The following is an 18,628-nucleotide window of genomic DNA, read 5'->3' on the forward strand; positions in this document are numbered from 1 at the left end:
AGCTAGACACTAACTGTAAGCCAGATCTTGATTTCACCCCATGCCCACCAAAGTTATTCAAAAATTTACTCTAGCATGTTTTATTTTATATTACAAATACAGCAAAATCTATCTTCAGTCAATAGACAATGTATTTGAGGTGTAATAGGAAGATCTTTATTTTTAGCTTTCTGCCCCCAAATAAGGACTTTTTTCAATAACACTACCAGTTTTCACAGGCAAAGTTGTCCTGCAGCCATAGGCACCCTTTAGAATTGATTTTTTTTGTGACTTATCGTCATGATAATCCCAAAGTGATTTAGCCTTCCTATAGATTGATCTGGGTGTTACTCAATCTCTAGCTAGGGCATTGAGGTGGTCTGGCTGGATATTCAGTTTGTCAGTCACTGGTGATTGTATCATGCCACTAAAGCTTTTGGTGACTACATGATCACCAGACCAATAGCAACATTCCTTCTTTAGAATGTGTTGGTCTTCCATCCTAATGTCTGTACCAAGAAAGCCACTGAAACCAGACCAGGCCTGATGGAGGCAGCTGCCTCCAACACTCGATCAAAAAGGGATCCTGGTGGCTCCAGTCAGCGCCATTGACTGGCCAGTTGGTGGTGCCATGGGGGCAGTGCCCACAGATGGGGTAGCGCACAGAGCTGCCTGGCCACGCCTCCATGTAGGAGCTGGAGGTGGGACATGCCACTGCTTGAAGTAAACGCAATCTGGAGCCTGCATCCCTGATCCCCCTCCTGCCCTCTGAACCCCTTGGTCCCAGCCCAGAGAATCCTCCTACACCCCAAACGCCTCATTTCTGGCCCCACCCTGGAGCCCACACCCCCCGTCAGAGCCATCACCCACTCCCATACCCCAGCCCCCTGAGACAGCCTGGTGAAAATGAGCAAGTGAGGGTGGGGAGAGCAAGTGACAGAGGGGGGGGGGAAATGGAATGGGGCATGGGTGGGGCCTCAGAAGGAGTGGGGCATGGGTAGGGCAAGGGTGTTTGGTTTTGTGTGAGTAGAAAGTTGTCAACCCTATACTTAATGTGGAGCAGCTGATGAAGATGACAAGAATCAAAAAACCTCAATCTGGTTTTCTTCAGGGGTGGGCAACTTTTTTGCATGAGGGCTATGTCTAGGAATAGAAATCCTATGGCAGGCCACGAATGCTAACCTAATTAGGGTTGGGGTGCAGGAGGGGGTGGGGGCTCCAGGGTGGGGCCAGATATGAGGAGTTCAGGGTGTGGGAGGGGGCTCCAGGCTTGGGTGGGGGAGTAGGGTGCAGGGGAGGTGAGGACTCTGGCTGGGGGTACAGGGTCTGGCAATGAGGAGTTTAGGGTGTAGGAGGGTGCTCTGGGCTGGGACCAAGGGGTTTGGAGGGCAGAAGGGGGATCAGGGCAGGGGGTTGGAGTGTAGGGAGAGGCTCGGGTGCAGTCTCCGGGGGGCACTTGGCCACTGCTTCTGGGAGCTGCTTGAGGTATGTCCCCACTCCAGCTCCTACGTGAAGCTGCGGCCAGGTAGCTCTGGGCACTGCCCCATCCACAGGCACCTCCCCTGCAGCTCCCATTGGCCGCAGTTCCTGGCCAATGGGAGTTGCAGGGGTGGCACTTGGGGCAGGGGCAGCATGCAGAGTGGAACCCCCTGGCTGTCCCTACACATAGGAGCCACAGTGGGGCAATGCCGCTGCTTCCAGAAGCCGTGTGGAGCAGCCCCCGACCCTGCTCCCTGGCTGGAGTGCCAGAGCACGACAAGCCCCACACCCTGCTCCCTAGTGGGAGCTCAAGGGCCAGCTTAAAATGGCTGGTGGGCTGGATCTGGCCTGCCAGCCGTAGTTTGCCCACCTCTGCCTTAGTCTGAGAAGTGGTGTGTTTTTTTTTTTTTTTTTTTTTTTTTGAAGTAATGTCACAGGGTGTACCTGCCTTATAACACCTCTTCTTGCCAAGTGCGGAACTGCAGTTGCTTCCTGCTTCAGTACTTCTGACTTACGCTATGTCTACACTACCGCAGTAAGTTGACTTATGCTAGGCAACTCCAGCGACGTGAATAATATAGCTGGAGTGGACGTACCTTAGGTCAAGTTACCGTAGCATCTATGGGGGAAACTCTCCCGTCAACTTACCTTACTCTTCTTATTGGGGGTAGAGTACAGGGGTCAACTGGAGAGCGATCTGCTGTCAATTTTACAGGTCTTCACCGGACCCACTAAATCAACCAATGGTAGATCGATCTCAGAGCATCAGTCCCAGCTGTAGTGTAGATGTAGCCTGAATTGTCTCATATTTTTGGACTGTGGGGAGTTAAGTCTCCATCTGATATATGTTGAAGCTAAAACTGTGTTCCTCCTCTTTGCTTTTCTCCATCTGTAATGACTGCAAAATATAGAGGAAATAACTCCTATAAAGCTAAAGGTTGGGGTGTGGTTAGTTGTCCAATCAGTTATTTGCTCTATACTTAAGCACATTTAACATCCTATTGTCTTTCAAAATGGGTGTCCAGTACTGCTACTACTTTGTTTAGTGTCCTACTCCAACAGTTAGCATGTGCAGGCTGCTAGAGCTCAGCCAGGCTTGTATGCTTCAGGACTTTTGCTTGTAAATACAATTCCCTACATTCAGAAGCTGTTAATGATGATTCCCTGTGACTTCCCTGCTCTGTTTTCAGAACAGAAACTGTTCACTTTAGTACCCATCTCCACTGATCCACTTAATTCCATGATCAATGCTAAGATTAGTCACTTCTAGCTGATAACTGGCTTTATTTAGAAGAGTTGGCCTTTCAAGCAAGGTAATAGGAAGAGGCTTACAAAAGGAAGGTGGGGATGGAAAAACACAGCACAACCTGGAGTAAAAAGATCATGGCAAGAAGGATATGAAGAATGGCAAAGGATGGGAGTAGGAGGAGAAGAGGTATGAAGCCCTAAATTAAGCAAACAATTAAGCATTGTGTTTAATACTTTGTTGAATCCATGTATGAATGACAGCAGGGAGGAGAGAAGACAAAAACAGAAGTGGTAGACACAAAATAAAAAAAACTTTTATCCTATCATAAAAAGGACCCCACAAACCTGAATCTGCAGACCACGTTCCCCATATGTGAGGCCCCCATAGACTCTGCCTTGCAGACCACAGCTCACAGTAAAAATAGGGTGTGCGTGTGAACATCACTGCCCAGCCCCCTCTCCACTGGCCTGGGCTCTGCTAGAGGAGTGTTCTGTGCCCCACATGCTGCTCCACAGGCAGTGAGCATAAGTGAGTGACAACAGGCAGCCAGGCTAGCAAGGACCTGCTGCCTATGACCCCTACACTCCACTGCTTGATTTCACTCTCAAGACTTTGGCGCGCTGCCTACATGTCTGAGATGCTTGGAGTTTGTCCCTTAAGGCTGTAAACTAAGCGTGCAGCGCCTCACTGTGACCTGCCTTCCAAACTACAGCCCCTGGCATGTACAACCAACCATAACTCCTCTCCCCCTGTAAACTACAGTCCCTGCTCCCCAGCATGCAGTGCCCCACCTTGACACCACCCTCCAAACTACAGTCACCAGTATACAGCACCCCACTGCACACACCCCCACCCTTAGAATCATAGAAGATCTGGGTGGGATGAGACCTCAGGAGGTCATCTAGTCCAAGCCCCCGCTCAAAGCAGGACCAACACCAACTAAATCATCCTAACCACGGCTTTATCAAGCTGGGCCTTAAAAACCTCTAAGGATGGCAATTCCACCACCTCTTGAGGTAACCGATTCTAGTGCTTCACCACCCAACTAGTGAAATAGTGTTTCCTAATATCCAATCTAGACCTCTCCCACTGCAACTTGAGACCATTGCTTCTTGTTCGGTCATCTGCCACCACTGAGAACAGCCTAGCTCCATCCTCTTTGGAACCCCCCTTCAGATAGTTGAAGGCTGCTATCAAATCCCCCCTTACTCTTCTGCAGACTTAACAAGCCTAGTTCCCTCAGCCTCTCCTCATAAGTCATGTGCCCCAGCCCCCTGATAATTTTTGTTGCCCTCTGCTGGACTCTCTCCAATTTGTCTACATCCCTTCTGTAGTGGGGGGCCCAAAACTGGACACAATACTCCAGCTGTGGCCTCACCAGTGCTCTTCCAAACTACAACCCTAGCAGGCAGCACTCCACTGTGACCACTCTCCAAAATAAACCCCCAGCACTACACATTGCTCTGCCCTCGCTCTTCCCCACTTCAATTACATCGCCTGGTATCAGAGTAACAGCCGTGTTAGTCTGTATCGCCTGGTATAATACACCCCCCAGACTACAAATCCCAGCCTGCAACGCTCTAACATTAGCTCACCCCAGACTACAACGCCCAGCATGCAAAGACAGGCCTTTAACCCATTCCGCACTACAACTCCCAGCATGCAAACCCCCCTCCTCCACCACCCGCTGGCGCAATGCATGCTGGCCCCGGAGCTGGAGTGGGCGCTCTCAGCCGGCTAGATTCCACGTGGTGCGTTAGTCGCTGCTGCTGGGGAGGTGTCGCTGTGAGAGCGGCTTGCGACGCTTTTTCAACAGTGCGGTGAAGCGGGGCTGCCGTATTCCGGGTGAAATACCGGCTGTTGTGCCGTTGCCTGGCTGAGGCGGGGAGGGAGCGGCAGGAGACGGGGCGAGAGAGGGGAGGGAGCAGCCCTCACGCCCGCCGGCTTCCCCCTGGATGGTCCGTATCGCTGGCGCGGGGCCTCCTCCTCCCTGGTCCCTGCGGTGTCCGGCGGCCCGGCGGGCTGTGAGGCGGCCGGAGGCGGCGGGTCCCGGCGGCGGGCGCTGAAGATGGACTATGACTTCAAGGTGAAGCTGACCGGGGAGCGGGAGCGGGTGGAGGACCTGTTCGAGTACGAGGGCTGCAAGGTGGGGAGAGGCACCTACGGGCACGTCTACAAAGCCAAGCGGAAAGACGGGTGAGTGAGGAGGGGGCTCCCCGTGGGTCTGCCCCGGCCCCCTGGTTCATGCCATCCCCGGGCCGTGCCTGCCACCCCCCGCCCGCCTCTTGCTGGCCTGCCTTCCTTCCCCGGAACCTGCTGCCTCATTAACTCCTGGCCTTTTGCCCTGTGTCTGCGCCCTGTCCAGTCCCTGCTGCCGTGTTACCCCCGCCCTGCCCCGTTCGTGCTGCCGTATTACCCCTGCCCCCCGCCCTGCCCTGTTCCTGCTGTCTCCTTGACCCTCGCCGCATCGTCTGTGTCTGCGCCCTATCCTGTCCCTTTTGCTGTGTTACCCCCGCCCTGCCCCGTTCGTGCTGCCGTATTACCCCTGCCCCCCGCCCTGCCCTGTTCCTGCTGTCTCCTTGACCCTCGCCGCATCGTCTGTGTCTGCGCCCTGTCCTGTCCCTTTTGCTGTGTTACCCCCGCCCTGCCCCGTTCGTGCTGCCGCATTACCTTCCCGTCTGCGTCCTGTCCCGTTCCTGCTGCCTCATTGACCCCCGCCACATTATCTGTGCCCTGTCCCGTCCCTGCTGCCAGATTATCCCCCCGCTGCCACCTCCCCTGTGTCTGTGCTCTGCCCCGTCTCTGCTGCCGTATTACCCCCACCACCCTGCATGTGCGCTCTGTCCCATCTCTGCTGCTGTGTTATTCCCAGCCACTTCCCGTGTGGCTGCAGCCTGCCCCCCTCCTTCCTGCCTCATTGGCCCCCTTGTCCTCTTATGTGTCTGTACCCTGCCTCATTGTCCCCTGTCACGTCCCCAGTGTCTGTGCCCTGTCCCTGTACTGGCTACCTCATTTTCCCCCCACCCATCACCTCCCCCTGGCTATGTCTGTGCCCTGCTTCATTGCTGCCGCCCCCCCTCCCCATGTGTGTGTCCTGTCCCAGTCCCACGTTGCCTTTCTGCCCCCAGTTCATTGGATCCCAGTCCAGCTCCCTGAGCTGTGCCCTTCCATACACTGCCCCATCACATCTTGCTCCTCTATACCCTTTCCTCCACTGCCTCTACCCAATGCTGCTTCACTGTCCACCTCATATTGTCTCCCACCCCCATGACTGCCAGATCCCAATGGCCCTCTGTTTGTGTGCCCTATCTCTGCCTTGCACCCTTAATATTGTTTCCCCTCGCTCTGTGGCTGTATCTCTTTCCTTTAGCCTTAACCATCTCCTTGTTCTTTACTCTGTTTGTCTCCACCTGTCATTGTTAGGAACAGTCACAGATGAAAATACACTTTCTCCAAACCTTAATGCTGGTGTCTCATATTAGTACTGGCAGCTTTTGAGTGGAAAATTTTCTTTGGTTGAAAAATAATCCATATAACTTTCAGGTTTTTACTTCTGGGTAAATGGCTGTATGTTAGAAAAGCCTGTCTGCCACCATCTCTTTTGCGAGATTGGATTTAATTTTCATGGTGGGTTTGTGTCTGATTTATTATTGCTAGTCACCATTTTGAGTGTTCTTGCTGGTTGCTCCTATGATTGAAATCTTAGTCCTTGAAGGGTTTTAAAGCATTTTTGAAGATGATCTATTTTTATGGCCGATTCATAGTACCGTTTTTGGGAGATGGAGGTACAGGAAAATGGAGTGATCTGTAAAAATTGTTGAAAGAATACATATGGCAAACTGTCATTTAGTTTTATTAATCCATAGCAAAGCATCACTTTTTCAATAGCACAGCAGTAGGAAGTGGGGAGCAGGAGATATGGGAAATGCAGAGCTCAGTATTCTCACTGTTCCCCTTAATTTTAGCAATGTTTGGGTTGTTCCCTTTATCTTAATTTTCATCTCCGATTTTCTCTCCCTCCCTCCACCCCCTTGGGATAACTTTATTAATCTGTCACTGGTAATTTTCCCATGAATGTTCTGATGGTGCATTTTAACCATTTAAAGTGGCAATGTTTTTATATTCAATAAACTGACTTATAAAAAAACTTGCTTGCCAGTTATGGGTGAAAATTTATTAGGCTTGGTTTTATATACTTGTATCCTTATCTGAACGCTAATGTCATTATTACACAGAGAACTTTTACGTAAGGGAAACTTTTCACATTTTAATATTTAAATTTTAAAGAGAATTTTAAGCATGCTTATAATGACCTTGGCATAATCATTACGGTATCTGTTTTGGAAACAATGCAAAATCTTGACAGTTGTAGTGGAAATATAGGTGATAATTATTTAACAAAGTTTTAATGAAGCACTGTTCCACTGTTTTGGATATGTACTGTTTAGCAAACATTTCTGAAGTTGTTGATGTGTGGTTTTTCTCATTGATTTTTTCAAAAGGAATGCCAGTCTGTAGCCTCAAGAACAGAACCTCAGGTGTTGAAGGGTAATTGTAACTAGCTTCTGTGTTTACTTTGGAATTTTTTTTTTTGTAGTCTTTAAGCATATTGGACCTCTGCAGTGATAGGAAATTTAAAATTTGATACTACTTGTGATACATGTTTTAAAAGTAGTTTTTTCAGCAGAATCATCACAGTGACATTTAAGAGATTACTGTCTGGAGTTACTGCTGGCTGTATTATCGTTTGTCTAATTACATTTTTCCTGACATATGACTCAGAATAAATGTGCATTTTTAAAAAAAAAAGTCTAGCTAATTTTATGCAAACATGGTCTTTAAAACAGGATTTTCTTCATGACTGTTTATACATGTATACGCTTTGAAATTCCCAGTCCTCAGAAGAAAAATATCAAGGTATTTGATGTATTGCTTTATACATTTTTCTAGCTTGTTCTATTGCTGCCTTTTTTCCTTTTTCCTCCCTTCTCCCTCCAAAAAAAAAAAAAAAAAAAGCCTTTGAAGTAGCTCATTGATTTGCTTTAGTTGCCTATCACATGGTACAATTATAAATATTCAAACCAATATGTAATCAGTCTTCTACTTGAATGTGTGCTTAAAAAAATCTAACTCTTTTGCTGGGATTTGGGAGAGGCAGGGATTAATTTAAATATGAAACATGACTTTTTTGTTGTATTAACTTAATAAAAGGAACATTGTTTTACAGGCATAAATGTGCAATTGTAAGAATCTCAGTATTCTGGGCATTTTCTGAAACTAAGAAAACTAAATATTTGGGAACTGACTTTTATATATATGTATATGTGTATATATATGTTTAAGTTCCCTGCATGTGGATGCCCAGTATTTTCATGAGTAATTACGTTATAAAAACAGCATGAACACATTCAACAGAACTAATTCTAATAAACCAACATATGCTACTATACATTTGAAGGCTCTGGCTGGATTTTTTGACATCAGTCTAGTAGTAGCAAAAATGATCTGTTATATTTAGGGCACCTTTCTTCTAAAATGCTCTGACTGTTGCTTCACCAATCATTCTCACTGACGGCTTTCACAGTCACCTCTGAGGTGAAAATATACCAGTTTAAGCAGCAATGTATCACAACCATAGGAAAGGAATTATAAAATAAAAATCTAGTTGGATCTAGGTTCTGGATCAAGGGAATATTTTTAAGTAGGAAGAATGTAATAATCTTGGTGTCCTAACCAAATGCTGAACTTCTGTACTCTCTGAAAAGTGTCACGGGCTCTCTAGTAACTTGATGAGGTCATGTTAGGTTTTATGCCACATCCCACAGACAGCTACTCTAGCTGTGCTGTGCCCTCTGGCACAATGTGTGAGGACTTTTTTGTTGAGGACTGAGTCAGTCAAGAGATTATCATTTACTGAATCACCAGCATCTAATTCCATGGAGGTTTCTTACATAAGTACTGACACAACCTGAACCTGACTAGTTTGAGATCATCCCAATAACAGTCTATGGTGGTACAGCCAGAGTTCCAGGTATTTTACAAATATGCCATGGAATTCATTGCCTGCTGCAAAATTGTACTCAGAACTTAAATTTTCATATTTAAAAAATAAGTTTGCAGCCTTCATGGCTGCAAGGAATCTTCTGAATATAAACCAAAACAGAGTTGTCTCCCTGAATTTTCGAAGAACTACAAACAGTTGCAAGGCAAGTGTGAACTGTCCCAATTATGTTTTTGTTAACTATGAAATCCAATGATGGCAATTAAAATGTAAACATTAATTGTTTCTCTGCTCAGACATTAACAGAAATATCAAAATAGCATGTTCATTTGTAAATGTTTAAATTACACGTATTGGAATGAGAGGCATGGGGGCATTTGATTGCTAAATTGGGGAGCAAACTTCAAGGCACCAACATTTTAAACTGCATAAATTAGGTATAATCTGGTATGAAGTACATAGAACATTGATTATAGCTATTAGGCCATGATTTCTTGGTTTTTTAGGAAGCTATGCAGGCTCCTCCTTTTCCAAAGTGTCCCCAGTTCCTGATAAACCTAAATCCCTCCTCCAAAGACCATCATATCTTCCACACATTTAGAGACGGGCAGAACTGCAGGGTATGTGGCCCTGTGCGTGTAACTGGAAGCATTTCAGAGAATGCTACCATGGAGGTCCTGCACCTTAAGCCCTTTCCTAACAGCCTGACTTTGGTCTCCGGGACTTCTCTTCTGCCTTTCCCAGTGTCACTGTAACCTATGTTTACCATGACCACCAATCCTCCCCAGCACTGCATATCTGTCTAGATGTTTCAAGACGTCCACAACCTTTGCACCTGGTAGGCACTTCACCATGCAGTTCTCCTGGTCATCACAAACCCAACTATCTATATTTCTGATGATCAAATCCCCCATTACTAGTGCCTGTCTATTCCTAATAACTGGGATTCCCTCCCTCGGAGAGGTATCCTCAGTGAGAGAGGATAGCGTGACATCATCTGGATGGAGGGTTTCAAGATATTCTCCTTCCTTGAGGCTTTCATCCTCCTTAACAACAGAGGCTGTCAGATTGAGAGTGGGACCTCTCTACTGTTTCATTGAAAGTCTTATCTCTATCTTCCCTTAGCTCCTGCAGTTCAGCCACTCAGACTCTGAGGGTCATGAGCTACTTGCCCCAAATGAACTCATATGCCTACAAGGCAGAAAAATCATACATTTTGCATTTAGAGCAATAAACTCTGCTGCTGGAATTCTGCCTGCTTGAATTAAACTCAGTTTTCCCCCTCCTTTTTCTCAGGTTTATGTATGTCTCTCTCAGGACCCTGACAATTTCTGAAAGCCTATTCTGTGTGGCAAGGCACAATTATGTTTATGTAGCACTTAATGAAGATGTTTCTAAATAGTCAATTTACAAGGAGAAAATTTTATGATTAGGGTAAGAATAGAAAATTATGAAGTATAGCCAGTAGGTGACATGTAGTAATTACCTATTTAAGTGTAACAGCAATGAAATCCATTGAGGGCAATCTTGAAATATAGCAAAATCTGGTGTTTTTATTATCTGTTTTCTTTATTCTTCTCTTTTTGGGGAAGAGATATATATGTGGTGAGTGGAGTTAAGCTACCTAACATTTTCTTAATCATTATTCTAATTCAGACTTGCGGTGCCACTTTCTTTTTCTTTTTTCTTTTCCTCAATGGAGGCAGCATAGCAAAATTTTTGTTGCTGTTTTGTAATTTCCAATGTGTATTAGGTGTTTAACTAAAGTTGAAGAGAGAGTTTCTCATCTGGGTATATCAAACTTTGAAAATATTACCAATTGTTTCCTGTCACCCAATCAAATCCAATACAAAACTTCTTCATGAAGGTCTGTAGAAATTGCATAAGGAATGAGATAGTGAATAATATGAAGGCTTTCTTATTCTTTGTATAAATCAATGGTTTGGCCTCCATTTGTAATATACTGTGTGCAGTAGTAGCAATCCCATCTCAAAAAGGATATTGGGTGAACTAGAGTGCAGAGAAGAGCAGGAATCATAGAATATCAGGGTTGGAAGGGACCGCAGGAGGTTATCTAGTCCAATCCCCTGCTCAAAGCAGTACCTATCCCCAATTAAATGATCCTATTGGCGAAGCCCGCCCACTGCTAAAAGATCCCCCCCCCCCAGCCTAAGAGGGGGATCCACCCAACTAAATGATGGAAGGCATGGAAAAAACTCTTGTATAAAAGAGTGAAAAGATTGATATGTTCACCTTAGAAAAGTGATGAATGAGGGGACATGATAAAAACGAATGGTGTAGAGAAGGTTACTTGCCCTCACTGACACACATTTGCTCCTTATTTCCAGTCTGAATTGGTTTAGCTTCGTCTTTCAGCTGTACCGGGAAGGTGAAGATTTATTTTGAAGTATAATTGTTAATGACAATGAACAAGTATTCTTAGACAAACTGCTAGAGAAGAGGTTGAAATTTCAGTTAAGTGCATCACATACAGCATCTGAAATTGCTGAACTGGAGCAGCTGAGACTCTGCAAATTACAAATTGCAAGCAATGCATGGAAGTTACAAAGTCAGCAGGTAAACCTGCAGTATTTATAACTCCTGTGAACTAGAGTATAGAATTTACAAATTCCACTTGCTTTGCCTGCTGTATACGTAAAATGTACATGGCTTCTTATTAAAATTAGAATATTTGTCCTGGGTTTTTCTGTAATTTCCGTTACCATAATAGCTAAACACTTCCAAGTTAAACTAGCTTTGCATAATGAGGATCCTAGTACATTTCATGGAGTTGTCTGCTCTCCAGTAAGAGGCTGTACTCATGATATACATATTTCTTCTTCCTCACATTCTCACCCCATTTATTCTGTTTAGAGTTTTCTCAAGGAGGGTCGAAAGGTACTCACTCTGGATTAGTCTGATCTTCTCTAGAAACTTGCCTACAGCCTAGCTTCCTTACCAAGAATTTGTATCTTTGTCCCTCATGTGGTTCATTTTGGTCTTTTTGGTTTGTTGTCCCAGAGGAGTACAGCTGTACATTTGAATGTTACTTCTGGACTAGGGAGTTTTTAAAAAAAAAAAACTAGAGTTTTTAATAAAACTGGGTATTGAAGAAACACAGCTTTTTCAGTCCCTGTTGCTGTTGAGTCCTTTTGGAACACCCCAAACTCTGCTGCTGCAATCACACCCCACTCTCTGGGACTGTTCCCTTTGACCTCCTCGGACAACCTTCAGCCCTTAAGGGACAGGGGACACACAGACATAACCCTGTCATTCCCTTATGAGTGCCTCATGTGTAGGTGGAGAGACTGTTGATGCAGCTTGTTCCTGGTTTGAAGTTCATGATCAAGGTCTTCATCTGGTAATGGAAGCCAGCATAGAGAGAGGAATACAGGGACAATGTGTTCAACAAGAGCCTCCAGTACCCATTTCTACTTTGTTTCAGATGCATTAAGTTGAGTAATCCAGTCTGGAAATGACAGATGCATGGATCACAGTGACCAGATTCTCCTGTGGGAAATAATGGACAAAGTTTGCTAGAAGGAAGTCAGCAATCCCCTTGTTGCTGCCTGGTATTCTAGGTCAAGTGATAGATGAGCATTCTATTTCATTAACAGGGGTTTGGTGTATTCTTGATCTTTATACTTCAAAATCTGCTAAAGGTTGCTCTCTAAACTTTTATTTAATAATTCAGGGTTTTGTTGATCTGATGGTGGGAATATTGTAACTGATGCAGTCATTGAACGTTGGCTTTTGTTTCATTAGATTTTTTTAATCATCATCCTGATCATACATAAAACAACTTTTTGGGGCACAATGATGTGGAGATTTATTTGTCAAGGCCAAAGTGCACAACTGTAACTGTGGTTAAGCAGTTTAGTGCTTCTACAGCTTAGCAGCAGAGAAGGTAACGACCACCAAACTCCAACATGTGTTGTGACATTAACTGACATCCTGGATGCCTCACATTTGGGGCAGGGCACAGCACAGAGACAGGTCTATTGGCGTGAAAAAGATCTCTTTATGACCATGGACGCTTGCAGGATCTCCATTCTTGTATTGCTTAAACTTCTCTGCAGCTTTTGGCACAGTGGACCGTGAGATGCTGTTAACCCACCTATATGATTTAGCAGGAGTAGATGGCCCAGTACTACAGTGGATGCAATTGGCTGTTTCCAGCAGAACTCAAAGTAGTGATGTGTAACAGCTCCTTTCTGAAGGCTCTCATCTGTGAGATCCTGTAGGGATCCACACTATCCCTGTTTCTCCTCAATATCTATATGAGACTACTGCAAAAGATAGTGAGACTCCACGAGCTCTGCTGCCAACAGTATGCTGATGATTCTCCACTGATGCAACCACAGCCACTATTAAAATGTCAGAATGCTTACAAAAAATCAAGCCGAATTTGGGCAAGACTGAAGTGATGCTGATTAGAAAGAGGAGATGCTTTGACGAACTAGCTAAGATGTCTCCAACTTCCACTGAAGGCATACAGCTCCCAATTGTCAAAGTGGTGTGAAGCCTTGAGATCCTGTTTGACACACCTCACTAAGTGTGAGTGACCAGGTAGCATCAATATCTATTTTTTTTAAAAAAAAAAAGCCTTTTTCTATAACCAGGTTGCTAGAAAACCTCGCTCCTTCCTCCCGGTGAGGAGCAAGCCTCAGTATTCATCACCTATGGAAATTTACTGTATCTGAAGCTAAATGTAAGGACGAAGCACAGCCTTCAGCTGATACAGGATGCAAATGCCCACCTTCTCCATGGATTATGCTGCTGAGACTATATGAGGCCTATGCTCAAATTCCTCTACTGGCTCCCAGTCAACTTTTTGTTACTAGTTTAAGGCTTTGGTTCTAGTTGTCAGAGCAACTAATGGATCAAGCCCCAGCTACATCAAGGATGGAATTTTGATTTATGAACCTCTGCAACAGCTGTGCTCCTCTAGGATAATGCAAATTATAAAGACCAGGACAAAACTCCTGAGAGCTGGGGATAAATCTTTCTCAGGTGAGGGAACTGTGGCTACGGAAGAAACTTCCACAGCAGTTCAGGTGAATCCAGTGTCTGAGAATCTTCAGGAAATATTTCAAAATCTCTTTGAAAAGGCCTTTCTACAATAAGAATGACACTCAACACTGACACTCCATTCTACCCAATAAATCCCTACCAACCTTCACCCCTCCCGCCCCCAGCTAAAAAGTTAAAAACCAGCCCTACCCCAAACAGATACTTCTCCCTTTTAAGAGTAAAATGATAAAGACTCCAGGAAATCTGGTGGGACCTTGACTGTTGCTATTGATTTTATGTGGAAGTTGCTTAGCTACTGCAGTGAGTGGCAGTATAAAATGCAAAGATAGATAATTGTCCAGGTAGAGAAGATCTTCTGGAAAGACCAGACGTATTAAAAAATGAGGTAAGAGACTAGCTACAACTTTAGCAGGCTCAGGTCTTGCCATCCCTAATCCTTCTATTTGGTATAATCAAAAGTGCAGTACATATTTATGGTACTTTTGGAAAACAAAGTTAGCATCCAAATTCTTGGCTCCAGAATCAGAACGCTAAATTAGACTGTGATGAGCACTGGAAAGCAGGATCATGAGTATCAAGTATCTTGTCCAGTGCAAATATTGGAGAGTCAATAACTCGTTTGAAAACCATCTAAGCCTAAATATGAATTAGGCTAATGTGCCAGCACTCAGGTGGGTGATATTACATTAGCAATACAAAATATAACTTTTAAGTTCTGTGCATAAGAGAAGATGAGACTTCACTTGTACAAACCCCAGGCAAAGAAACTTCCAGACCACGTTAAGTCATATAATCTTGCACTCTAGCAATGTCTGACTAGCACCAGTTTTTTGTAGCTTTCTTGAAGTGTTGTATGTGAGCAAAGTGCACAATAGGAAAATGAACCATTGCTGGCAATATTTTTTTAGCAGCAGTTTCCTCCTTTTGGAAAAAAAAGAGTGCTAATGTTAGTTGGACAAAATGGTCTTAAATAGTTAAAAATTTACTTTGATGTTCTCAATAGCTGTCAGATACTTTATAAGGCTTCAGCTGATTGTCATAGTACTTGAACACTTCAAACATTTAATGAATTTTTATCCTTCACTTAGGGGTATTATACCCACTTTACAGAGAGAGAACTGAAGTACAGAGAGTCGTGACATGTGCAGGGTCAAGCAAAGTCTCTGACAGAGCTGGGAATTGAATTTGTGTATCTTGAGTCCTAATGCCTTAAGCAGAAGACAGTCTCTCCTCACTGGAGAAATCATTCCTAGGAAAGAAACATCATAGCATAGAGAAGGTTCTCATGTATTCTGTAGTCTTTTGACATCAATTATTCAACAAGCTGTTTGACAGAGGGGATGCACAAATCTATGGTGCAGTTATTTCAAAGAAAAGTCTTTCAGGGGACAACATGGCCAAAGTTCCCAGCCAATGGGAGCTGCAGAACTGAGGCTTGGGGTGCAGCTGAGGCAGCACGTGGAGCTGGGGAGCTGAGGCCGCCACTTCCCAGGAGCTGGGTAAGGAGCCTGCCCCCCTCCCTAGCACCTGTAGCGGTCCCCCCAGGCTGTGACTCGCCTCCCGAGCACCCGCTTCCCCCTCCCCAGCACCTGCGGCACCCCCTGAGTTCCCTTCCCCCCGGTTTTAGTCAGGGGTATTTTTAGTAAAAGTCATGAATAGGTCACGGGCCTGTGAATTTTTGTTTACTGCCAGTGACCTGTCCTTGTGGTGGGAGCAGCATGAGGAACCCCCTGGCTCCTCCGCCACCTAGTTGCTGCAGAGACACATGGAGCTGGGTGGGGAGCATCTGTCAGCCCTGCCAACCTTCTCCCCCGCCCCACTTGCTGGTGGTCTGCACAGTTGGCTAGTCATGTGGTATTAGCTGCTTTTGTTGCTAGCTGCTTAATTTTATTAAGAGGTGTAAAGTACACTAAACTTCCTTCCATGTAAGCAATTGCTGTAGTAGCTTACACAGTAGCATTAGTGCAAATGAGAAGGCAGGTGTCATGAGACCATCTTTCTATTAAAATTTGGCTTATGCCAGTAGAAAATTTAACAACTTTTTTTTAATCAGTATTTCATGGAGTCAGAATTAGGGATAGCGTAACACAGAGTAAGAGTTGTAAATCATACACTTGACAATGATCCTTTATGATAACCATACTAAAGCAACTGAAACTAAAAAGTGGTTTCCTCTTGTGTTCTTCCCAATTCTTTCTTAGAGACTGCTTTGTCCCACATTAACCCAACGTGTGCTCTGTCTGTCTTCTCATGGTGTACTCTTTGCTTCAGTTGCTTCCTTCATATCATGAAAAAAGAAAAGGAGTACTAGTGGCACCTTAGAGACTAACCAATTTATTTGAGCATAAGCTTTGTGAGCTACAGCTCACTTCATCGGATGCATTCGGTGGAAAATACTGATGCATCCGATGAAGTGAGCTGTAGCTCACGAAAGCTTATGCTCAAATAAATTGGTTAGTCTCTAAGGTGCCACTAGTCTGTATTTGCAAAAAGAAAAAGGAGTACTAACACGGCTGCTACTCTGAAATCTTCATATCATGAGCGAAGCAACCTTCCTTTCTTTCATGTACTTCAATAAAACCCATTTCTTAGGCTTAGCTTTGCAACCCTGAGTTCGCCAGTCTTTGAATAGCTCCCTTGCCTGCCTCTGCTGTTGGCTCATAGCTTTCCAAAGCAGCATCAGAGTGAAGTTAATCATGTTAGTTTCACTGCTGTCTACAGAGCTCTGAAAAATACCAGTGACACTAACTAGAGTTTTGTAATTCCATTCTGCTGCTGCTTTTGAGGGGCATAAGAAACAGCAGAAGCAGTACAGCTCTCTGTCTGTCTGATGCAGGAGTGCTTAGATGCTACAGTGATGGAAAGCCATATAAATGGATGGATGGCACTGCATTAATTCATATTTGGAAAGTGGTTTTTGAAACCATGGATTAGAATTTCTTTAACTTGCAGGAGGAAGAAGCAGGGGAGAGGCATAGGCTTCTGTGCCCACAAGGGCTGGGGGGGGGGGGGAGATACCAGCTAAAGGAGGACACTCAGGCATAAGAATAGTAAACTATGCTTTATTGAAGGAAGGAAGAATTTACGCTCCAATCTGCGTGGGGAGCCCCTAGGACACGCAGAGGGGCTGCAGGGGACTCTGGCCATTCAGGACAGCTGTCCAGGCAGGAGTCCACCGGGGGGAAGTCCTCTGCTGCGCTATATTCTCCATGCTTATCTCGGGGTACATGGGGTCAACAGCTGGTTACATTCTTATATATATATAATTTATGCTTATTACATAAACTGACTCGTAGCATAGCTCAGCATATTTTTGCCTGTAAACAATATCTTTTGGCAGGGGCTATCGGACAAAGTTCATTGAAACTGCCTGCATCCTCCGCTTACATCCAGTCACATACTCAGTCCACCACTTAGCTCCTCGCCAATCTTCTGCAACCTTGCCCCTACGCTTCCCAGGGCTGAAATCACTGACCTAGAGGGGCTTAGTGGGTCCTGCACAGTGATCTTGTGGGGAGGATTCCCATTGGCCAGGGGATCTTGGAGTGGGCTTTGAAGAGGCAGAATGGCTGAATTCCCTGGCTGAGCCGCCTTTCCTTCTTAGAGCTGGGAGTGGGACAGGAATAATCAGGGGAAAGTTGGGGACTTTGCCAGGGCTGAAATCGTGGGTGGGTGGGGGAAACAGCAGAAAAGGTCCCTTTTCAGGGAACTTCAGGAGTAGTGACACAGCTCTGGTGATCACAGGTTTCCCTTTGGCAGGGGGCTTAGGAGTTCCTACACAAGGTTTAAGTGCTGAAGGGTTCCCCTTCCCCAGATTCTCCAAGAGCTAGCAGCAACCTGGAGTGCAGGCTCCATTTGGTGCCAGCAGCTGGACCGCCAAACTAGGATGGGATAGTGGATTTCCTGGGCCCTGTCCAGACATTAGGGGGCCGGCACAGCAAGCCCCCTGGGGTGGAGTTCAGGCATTGACCCCACCCTCTAGGCTGTACGTAGACACAGGACTGGTGTAATGGTTAGTACCCCACAGAGCATGGGTACTTCCAGCAGCTGAATATTGCAGATCAAACATCTTCAGATCCCCTCAGAGGGAATGTAGGGACATGGGTCAATGCGGTTGGGACTGCTTCCCATGTATTTGGGGGTGGGGGGGCTTGGGGGTGAGGAGCATGGTGTAGTGAGTACCACTGCAGCTAACAGTCCCAGTCTTTCAGCAAGGCAAGCTTAACCATAAGTAGCTGCTCCAATCATAGTGTACCTTCTCAATACTAACCGAGTTAATAGGGCAATATATAGAAAGCTATGATGGACGGTGGGGCAGAGAGCAATAAGAAGGGCATAGAGTAAGTTGGATCTAGGTAGGTGAGTGTCGCCTATCTGAGGTGTGCAGATGTTGTCAAACAAATAATTGAAGAGAGGCTTTCCCTTATCAAAATACAGCAAATCAGTCTGCCAGGTCCACAATACGTTTAGGGATATAGCATGGGTCCATTTGGAGGAACTTAGATTGATGGCTCCACTGTGTATGGGAATGAAGTGGGACCAGGCTGAACATGAAATAGTTAGAACAGATGATTTTGGCTTGTCTGGTGTCCATCCTTTGTACTGATAGTGGGTTATAAGCTCCACTTATAAAGCTAAAAGAAAAGGAGTTCTTGTGGCACCTTAGAGACTAACAAATTCGAGCATAAGCTTTCGTGCGCTACAGCTCACTTCATCTTACTTAGTAACTATGATTAGGGCTGTGAGTCTGTCATGGAGGTCACAGTTTCCGTGACTTTCTGTGACCTCCGTGACTTCTGCAGTGGCCTGGGCAGCCCTTGGGCCAGCAGCAGCAGTTTGGGTGTGTGGGAGGGGGCTCAGGGCTGAGGCAGAGGGTTGGAGTGTGG

At 45.4% G+C, this 18,628-nt stretch overlaps 1 protein-coding gene across 2 annotated transcripts in view; it reads left to right on the forward strand.

Moving 5' to 3' along the window:
* The first annotated feature begins 4,633 nt into the window (after positions 1-4,633).
* The window catches only part of CDK8 (cyclin dependent kinase 8), a 185,249-nt gene continuing 171,254 nt past the window's right edge, over positions 4,634-18,628 (forward strand). For both annotated transcript variants that reach the window (XM_074958682.1, XM_074958691.1), the window contains exon 1: positions 4,634-4,903. In XM_074958682.1, the coding sequence (XP_074814783.1) occupies positions 4,776-4,903 (128 nt within the window). In that variant the 5' untranslated portion in view covers positions 4,634-4,775. The remainder of the gene's footprint in view (positions 4,904-18,628) is intronic.

This window comes from Natator depressus, chromosome 1 (genome assembly GCF_965152275.1).
Source record: "Natator depressus isolate rNatDep1 chromosome 1, rNatDep2.hap1, whole genome shotgun sequence".
NCBI lineage: Eukaryota > Metazoa > Chordata > Testudines > Cheloniidae > Natator > Natator depressus.